This window comes from Papio anubis, chromosome 7 (genome assembly GCF_008728515.1).
Source record: "Papio anubis isolate 15944 chromosome 7, Panubis1.0, whole genome shotgun sequence".
Lineage (NCBI taxonomy): Eukaryota > Metazoa > Chordata > Mammalia > Primates > Cercopithecidae > Papio > Papio anubis.
The window spans coordinates 161,455,871-161,465,136 of NC_044982.1; the positions used below are offsets into that span (position 1 = coordinate 161,455,871).

At 51.4% G+C, this 9,266-nt stretch overlaps 1 protein-coding gene across 1 annotated transcript; it reads left to right on the forward strand.

Moving 5' to 3' along the window:
* The first annotated feature begins 671 nt into the window (after positions 1 to 671).
* Positions 672 to 6,439, forward strand: MAGEL2 (MAGE family member L2). The gene has a single exon (XM_031668964.1). It carries the CDS (start codon positions 2,352 to 2,354, stop codon positions 5,994 to 5,996), a length of 3,645 nt encoding a protein of 1,214 aa, XP_031524824.1. The 5' UTR covers positions 672 to 2,351; the 3' UTR covers positions 5,997 to 6,439.
* Positions 6,440 to 9,266: the final 2,827 nt, after the last annotated feature.

The following is a 9,266-nucleotide window of genomic DNA, read 5'->3' on the forward strand; positions in this document are numbered from 1 at the left end:
ATCCTTGGGGGATATATTCTGAGACCCCCTGTGGAGGCCTGAAACTGGAAATAGTACTGAATCCTATATGTACTATGATGTTTTCATCTGACAGCCGAGACAGCTACTAAGTGAATAACAGGCAGACAGTGTATACAGCATGGATACACTAGACAAAGAGATAATTCATGCCCCAGGCAGGACAAAAGAGAACAATTTCATAATACTACTCAGAATGGCATGCAATCTAAAGCTTATAAATTGTTTATTTCTGGAAATTTCCATTTAATTTTTCAGACTGCAGTTGATTACAGGTAACTGAATCCACACAATGTGAAACTGCAGGCACAGGAGTGCTACCGTATTCACCACCCACTCATTAACCACTTCGTAGCTGCTTCAGATATCAAATCCACCATCGGTTTTCCAGTGTTCGTGTTCAAGGAACCCTTGTTTCACTTAATAATGGCCCCAAAATGCAAGAGTAGTGATCCTGGCAATTTAGGTATGCCAAACAGAAGCTATGAAGTGCTTCCTTGAAGGAAAAAGGTGAAAGTTCTTGACTTAATAAGGAAAGAAAAAAATCGCATGCTGAGATTGCTAAGCTATACGGCAGAAACAAAACTATCGGTGAAATTGTGAAGAAGGAGAATGAAAGGGATAGATGGTATATATAAGGTTTGGTGCTGTCTCCAGGTTCGGGCTTCAAGAGTTTTGGAATGTATCCCCTACAGATAAGTTGGGGGGCTACTGTATCATCAAATACCCTTAAAAATCTGACTGTTTTGCAAAGAGTTTCCTGGGAATAACAGCATCCCTTAAATGTCCAGAAAATCACTGAAACTTCACCCCCAAATTCTTCTATTATTATTTAAGGCAATAATAACATTAGGAGTGTGTACATACCTTCCCTTGGATCCATAAATTACCAAATTTGAGGACCCCTGGCTAAGGGTACCTGGGGAGGAGTGGGGTGTACCCTTCATCATCCTCATCTGCCCCCTGGTGGCACATTTTGTCACTCTGGACTCCTGCCCTAGGCTGCCAACAGCCTATTTAAACGAAACATCCTTGATATTTAGTACTTTGTATATTTCCAGAAAACTTTTCAACTACTGAGATTATCACTTCCTCTCACCATAAAGTTGTATAGCATTGTCCAATAATACTATTGTCGCCTGCTTTATCTGTTGATACTTGATTTGTCTCATACTTAAACTGATTTTTGTCACAAGTAGTTTCCCCAGAAATTTTGTTATTGTTTGTCTGTTTTTCCTACATGTCCAAATGTATCAATTTTTGATCTATTTATATACCCATTTTGTTATCTTCAGGTGCATTATTTGGTTTTCATTTTAAAAATTTCTTTCCTGTTCTGCAACTGAAAAACACTGAGAAACCTACTCTGTTCCTGCATCCGAGCCATTCCACAGGCAGTTTTCCCCATACGAAAAACGCTGTCTTCCACTGATTTGTGGCATGTCTCAGTTCCGTGACTTCTTTTCCTCTCTCTCCCTACTTGCTGCTATCCCTTTTCTCCATGTGTCTCTAACATGCCTGTGTTCTTCAAGATCTAGTGCAACCACATTCCCTCCCACAACTCTGTTTTTATGAGGAATAGCCAAGCAGGACTCCCAAGACATTATACAGGAGTGCCTACAGGGCATCCCTCCTTGGCAGTCCCACAGCACCGCAAATGCCCTGTGTCTGCCAATACTCAGCAGCCTCTCTTCCCGTGTGCCTCTCCTGGGACCCTAAGAGAGGAACAGTCCTGCAACTTTCCACTTTCTCCAGACAGGGACTTGTGTGCCTTTTCCATGTCTCTGACTCCTTTATTCAGTTCTAATACAGGTATCTGTCTGCTATAACTCCTGAAACTCTCTTATGTAAATGCACTTTTCTCATTCTCCGCCTCACATCTTAGCCCAGACCACACCATCTCCCCCCGGTCTTGGATACCTTCCATGTTTCCAGTGGTCTGCTCCCACTCCACACTGCAGTACCGTGATTTTTTCTAAAACATGGATCGGTTCCTGTCACTCCCCTGTGAAAACTCATCCATGTGGAGTCTGACTGGTCTGCATTTGGGGACTGGACAGAGTGAGAAGGGATCTTGTGTCAGCCAGGACTCCGGTAGACGCCCCTATGCAATATCCACTTGTGGTGGTCGGGGGCGGGGAAGGGGCGGGCTTGAGCCCCCTTCCCCCCTCCTCCTTACTGCGGAAAGCTGCGGAGCGAGCAGCACTCACTTCCTATTCAGCATTCAGCAGGGAGGGAGCCTCTGAACAGCCACGTAGGCATTCTCTTCTCTCTGGAGGAAAAGGCCCAGCAGCTGTCCGAGGAAAAGACCCACCAGCTGTCAGCAAAGGGACATGTCGCAGCTAAGTAAGAATCTGGGTGACTCGAGTCCTCCAGCGGAGGCCCCGAAGCCGCCTGTCTATAGCCGCCCTACGGTTCTGATGCGGGCCCCGCCCGCTTCCTCCCGGGCTCCGCCAGTCCCTTGGGATCCACCTCCAATTGACTTGCAGGCTTCATTGGCCGCTTGGCAGGCACCTCAGCCTGCCTGGGAGGCCCCACAGGGCCAGCTGCCCGCCCCGGTGGTTCCGATGACCCAGCCTCCTGCCCTGGGGGGCCCGATAGTCCCGGCTCCCCCGCTGGGGGGACCGATGGGTAAGCCTCCAACTCCCGGGGTCCTGATGGTGCATCCTCCGCCTCCGGGAGCCCCGATGGCCCAGCCTCCGACCCCGGGAGTCCTGATGGTGCATCCTTCAGCTCCCGGAGCTCCCATGGCCCATCCTCCTCCTCCGGGGACCCCAATGTCCCACCCTCCCCCTCCGGGGACCCCGATGGCCCATCCTCCCCCTCCGGGGACCCCGATGGCCCATCCTCCTCCTCCGGGGACCCCGATGGCCCATCCTCCTCCTCCTGGGACCCCGATGGTTCATCCTCCTCCTCCTGGGACCCCGATGGTTCATCCTCCCCCTCCGGGGACACCGATGGCTCATCCTCCCCCTCCGGGGACACCGATGGCCCAGCCTCTCCCTCCGGGGACACCGATGGCCCAGCCTCCAGCTCCGGGAGTCCTGATGGCCCAGCCTCTGACTCCGGGAGTCCTGATGGTCCAGCCTGCTGCTCCGGGAGCCCCGATGGTCCAGCCGCCTCCTGCAGCCGTGATGACCCAGCCTCCGCCTTCAGGAGCACCGATGGCCAAGCCTCCAGGTCCAGGAGTCCTGATGATTCATCCTCCAGGTGCGAGAGCTCCAATGACCCAGCCTCCAGCTTCAGGAGCACCGATGGCACAGCCAGCGGCCCCACCTGCACAGCCGATGGCCCCACCTGCACAGCCGATGGCTTCTTGGGCCCCGCAGGCTCAGCCTCTGATCCTGCAAATCCAGTCTCAAGTTATAAGGGCTCCTCAGCAGGTTCCCCAGGGCCCGCAGGCACCCCCAGCGCAGCTGGCCACACCCCCGGGCTGGCAGGCGACCTCGCCAGGATGGCAGGCCACGCCGCAAGGCTGGCAAGCCACTCCCTTGACCTGGCAGACCACGCAGGTCACCTGGCAGGCACCAGCCATTGCCTGGCAGGTGCCGCCGCCTGTGCGCCAGGGGCCCCCGCCCATCCGCCCTGGCCCACCACCCATCCGCCCTGGCCCACCACCAGTGCGCCAGGCCCCACCGGTGATCCGCCAGGCCCCACCGGTGATCCGCCAGGCTCCACCGGTGATCCGCCAGGCGCCACCGGTGATCCGCCAGGCGCCACCGCCCATCCGACCTGCCCCACAGGTCCTGGCCACCCAACCACCGCTCTGGCAGGCCCTGCCACCCCCACCTCCACTGCGGCAGGCCCCGCAGGCTAGGCTGCCGGCCCCGCAGGTGCAGGCGGCGCCGCAGGTGCCTACGGCCCCACCTGCTACGCAGGTACCCGCGGCGCCGCTCGCTGGCCCGCAGGTGCCCCAGCCTGTGCTGCCGGCCCCGCTGTCTGCCCCACTGTCTGCCCCGCAGGCTGTGCACTGCCCATCCATCATCTGGCAGGCCCCCAAAGATCAGCCCCCAGTGCCACACGAGATACCAACGTCAATGGAGTTCCAGGAGGTGCAGCAGACACAGGCTCTGGCCTGGCAGGCCCAGAAGGCCCCCACCCACTTCTGGCAGCCCTTGCCTGCCCAGGAGGCCCAGAGGCAGGCTCCCCCCATGGTTCCGCTGGAGCAGCCCTTTCAGGGAGCCCCGCCCTGCCAAAAAGCTGTGCAAATCCAGCTACCCCCCCAGCCGCCCCAGACCTCGGGTCCGCAAGCCGAGCTGCCCACACTGCAGCTCCAGCCCTCCTGGCAGACACCGCCTGCGGTCTTGCAGGCCCAGCCCGGACCCCCCTTAGCGGCGGCAAATTTTCCCCTGGGCTCCGCTAAATCACTGATGACTCCATCAGGAGAATCCAGGGCCTCTCCTATAGACCGCAGGGGCTCCTCTAAAGAGCGCAGGACCTCCTCAAAGGAGCGCAGGGCCCCTTCGAAAGACCGCATGATCTTTGCTGCCACCTTCTGTGCTCCCAAGGCAGTGTCAGCTGCCCGAGCACACTTGCCAGGCACCTGGAAAAACTTGCCTGCCACACCGGAGACCTTTGCTCCCTCCTCAAGTGTCTTCCCAGCTACCTCCCAGTTTCAGCCTGCCTCTCTGAATGCCTTTAAAGGCCCCTCTGCTGCCTCAGAGGCCCCAAAGTCACTGCCATATGCTCTGCAGGATCCCTTTGCCTGTGTAGAGGCCCTGCCTGCAGTTCCGTGGGCCCCACAGCCCAACATGAATGCCTCAAAGGCATCCCAGGCAGTGCCCACCCTCCTGATGGCTACAGCAGCTGCCCCCCAGGCAACTGCCACCACTCAGGAGGCCTCCAAGACCTCCGTGGAGATGCCACGCCGCTCCGGCAAGGCCACCCGGAAGAAGAAGCATCTGGAAGCCCGAGAGGACAGCCGTGGCCACACGCTGGCCTTTCATGACTGGCAGGGCCCAAGGCCCTGGGAGAATCTGAATCTGAGTGACTGGGAGGTCCAAAGCCCTGTCCAGGTCTTGGGTGACTGGGAGCACCCCAACACCCCCCGTGGCCTGAGTGGCTGGGAGGGCCCTAGCACCTCCAGGATCCTGAGTGGCTGGGAAGGGCCCAGCACATCCTGGGCCCTGAGTGCCTGGGAGGGCCCGAGCACCTCCAGGGCTCTGGGTCTCTCTGAAAGCCCAAGGAGCCCTCTGCCCTTGGTTGTGTCTGAGGTTGCAGGTGTCTCTCCGGGATCCAGTGCCACCCAGGATAATTCCAAGGTGGAGGCGCAGTCCTTGTCTCCCTTGGATGAGAGAGCAAATGCATTGGTGCAGTTCCTCTTAGTCAAGGACCAAGCCAAGGTGCCTGTCCAGCGCTCGGAGATGGTGAAAGTCATCATCAGAGAGTATAAAGATGAGTGCTTAGAGATCATCAACCGTGCCAACAATAAGCTGGAGTGTGCCTTTGGTTATCAATTGAAAGAAATTGATACCAAAAACCACGCTTATATTATCATCAACAAGCTGGGCTACCCTACAGGGGATTTGGTGGCATCCTATTTAGACAGGCCCAAGTTCGGCCTCCTGATGGTGGTCTTGAGCCTCATCTTTATGAAAGGCAATTGTGTCAGGGAGGATTTGATCTTTAATTTTCTGTTCAGGTTGGGGCTGGATGTCCGGGAGACGAATGGTCTCTTTGGAAATACTAGGAAGCTCATCACCGAAGTGTTTGTCAGGCAGAAGTACCTAGAGTACAGGCGAATCCCCTACACTGAGCCTGCAGAGTATGAGTTCCTCTGGGGCCCTCGAGCGTTCCTGGAAACGAGCAAGATGCTTGTGCTGAGGTTTTTGGCCAAGCTCCATAAGAAAGATCCACGGTGCTGGCCATTCCATTACCTTGAAGCGCTGGCAGAGTGTGAGTGGGAAGACACAGATGAGGATGAACCTGACAGCAGTGACAGTGCCCGTGGCCCCACCAGCAGGCCCCCTCCCCGCTAATAGGTGTAGCAGAGATCTCGCTCCTGTGTTTCCCTGGCCAGAGGCCACTGACAGGGTGGGGGGACATTTTTGTTTCTGGTGTTTGTGTTCCAGTTCCACACGTGCAAGTTTGGATTTTCAACTTGGTTTCGTATCTGCCAAAGCTTTGTACATTTTTCATGTGGTGTTGATTTCAATCGGCTACTGTTCTGTTCTGTATTTTGGCATCTGTATTTTTAAGTGAGATCTGTGGTTCTCTGTTTTGTGTTATAATTGTTATGTTTTGGTATCAGCTTTGTGCTGGCTTTGTGAAATGAATTGAGAAGCTATCCATCTCATTCTGGTATAGTTCATGTAGCATTGTAATCGGTTGTTCTTTGAATGTTCAAATGACTCATCAGTAAAAACTGTCTACAGAGAAGTAAATATCTATATCTATATATATAAATATACTTTCAGCATAACAGAAGTGTTTGTCTTTATTCTAATTTTTACACTAGATGGTGGAAGCCAAGTTTTGCCGTATTCTCTGAATAGACATGAATACCAAGACTACTCTCAGTCATAGAAAAAACCACGGTGATGGAATTGTTTTCCAAGGGGAGTACTCCATTCATCTTTATAAGGATGCAGTGATTTCAGTGGGTGGTAAAACATAAGATTTCCATTAAACCAAAACAAAACTTCACAAGTCAGTGAGGCTGAATCAGGAATGGGTTGTATACCTGGTCTCATTCAATTCTCACAATACTCTTTCAAAGGAGACGTTATTATCTCCATTTTGTAGGTGAAGAGATAAGCCTCCAGGAGATTAATTAAAGCACAGACGTCAGTGCCCAGCCAGTAACGTTGTTATTAGAAGCAGAAATGTCCTTAAGGGTATATGGGGAAGAAGGGCCATCTGCCTGCAGGACCACAAATAACCAGGTGGTCCGGCTGCATGGAAAAATTGGCCAAAGGGGCATTTGTCAATCATGTGTCCCGTGTGGGGGTGTCCAGCCGTTCAAATTTGGGTTTCATCAACCCACTGCTACCGGGATGGAAACGTGCTCCCTGCAGGATATCCAGGCTTATAACAGGGAACAGTAAAAAAACAGGCTTCATTGAACTAGAAACCCTGCAGATTGCCGGCAGTAGTGTTGGGGTTAGGGGAGGGCGTGGCAGGGGGATTCCTAGCAACACAGAGTTCTAGGGGAAGGTCCTGGGGGAAAGGGTCAATTCTTACATGTAGGGGAAGTCAGCCGGCAACGCCTGAAGTTGCTGAACAACCGCGGTCAGCCCTTGGCTATGAACCTGGTCTAGGCAGGAAAGGGACAAGGGAATGAACTGGCCTGAGTGTTTTGAGGAAGGATATTCAAGCACACACCAGGTTGGCGTACACAAAAGGACGTGCCCGTGGTCATAGTCTCTTCCTGTGGATGGGGGACTATCAACCCTGCTTGCCACTGTCTTATCAGAGGAAGAAATCTAATCCCATATCCCGCTTCTAGGGTGAAGCCGAAGTCCCAGATGAGGTTAGTGGCCATGGTGGAATTCTCTTGCCACCTAGTGGCAGATCAGAGGTGCCACCACAGCTGCTGCAATAGCAGCCCCTCCCATGGTGCTTAGCTTCTTCACACCATGTATATACTTGGATTGCAGCTACTCCTTGCTTCACCACTTTTGCTCGTGATTTTATCTGTATATGTGCCCAGAGATTCCTTCTTTTCTCTTACAGGCCACGGTAGCATCTGTTTTCACGTCCAATCCGCTCTTCACTTGACGATTTCTGTCCTTGGTCCTACAGCGCTGCCCCTTAGGAAGCTGACTAGGAGAGGAACCCACAAGATGCAGACTCTACTCCTAGCACCCACAGAGCTGAGCCTTCCAGGACGGTGATCCCCGCCCCAGGACCTGCCAGGCCGCAGGAGATCTTCCTCAAGTTGTCTAAGTGGTCAGGTATTCCAAAAGCTGGGAGGCAGTTTCCTACAAACTCCTTGGGTCAGAGAGTCCTGCGCATGTGTCCATAAGCAATGTTTAGTTATTTTTACAACAGCAAATGTCTGTTGAAGGAGAGAGCAATGCCCCAGCTGAGAACGGTCCCCAAAGGAGGTTTAGCTGGCCCAGCAAAGTGGCATATTGGTCTAGTATTTCTTGTTTGTGTTTAGTTCATTTATGATTGCTTATAAAGTTTTCTCCAGACCATAAACTCATGGAAGGCCTGAGCAAGATGCTCTTTGTGGAACCAAATTTGGGAAGTAGCATCATGGGACTTCGGTGCCATACTTAAGGGGGGCTGGTTCTGCTTCACGGTAGAGGGGCTTACTTCTCAGCTACAAACCTCACTCTCACACGTGACACACATCTAATGGCCTTCTTTAAGTAATGCCAAGGACTGAAAACCTGAATATGTTTATATTGTAATGAGATACAAATTGTAACAATGAAAAATTTGTTCATTACCAACGAGTAAACTAGTTATTCAACTGAAAAGTTTAAGAAAGAGCAGCTAAAAGGACAGTGAAAAGCAGAAAACAAAGACCAGGAATATAGAAAAATACGGGATAAAAATCAGTGGGAACGAATTCAAATCCCACTTATTTGAAGGTGCTAAGATGCAGAAAATTTAGTACAAATCTTTTTTACTATAAAATTGAGCAAAAAGCCCAAACCTAGTAACAGGCAAAACGTATCACATGAAAAAAAAATGGCAAGTAAATGTTGAAAGTGTTACACCTCACTAATATTTAAAGATAGAGATATTAAATCTATATTCTAGTTTTCATTTATTAAATTGGCATAGATTAAACTAAAACCTCATGCAACGTCCAACATCAATGATATTGTTATGAAACTGGAACCGTTATACACAACCAATGAGAGTATAAGTTATTACAATTTGCCTGGAAATCAATGCAGCCAATTCTGTCTTCAAAATGCTTTAACAAATTACTACTATTTTACCTACAAATTCTTCATTTGGGAATAGGTTGAATGAGAACAATCTGCAGAGAAGGCAAAGACTTCTTCATAGAGAAAGGTGTTTATGAACATGTGGGAGATTTATCAGGGTGTGTACATGCCCCCCTCCGCAATATAAACCTAGTATCAGGGAGTACAGCGAGTTTCTGCTGAAAAAAACACAGCCTTCCTCAGAAAACAACTTGCAGTTGTTTCAAAACACAGAAAATGAAAGGCTCAGCATCCACTATTATGGGCTGTAGAGATGTGTGCAATCTGTGCCTGAAAAATTTAAAACTAGGTGTTAGCACACTCTTGTCAAAGCCATAAATGATCCCAGCAAAACATATT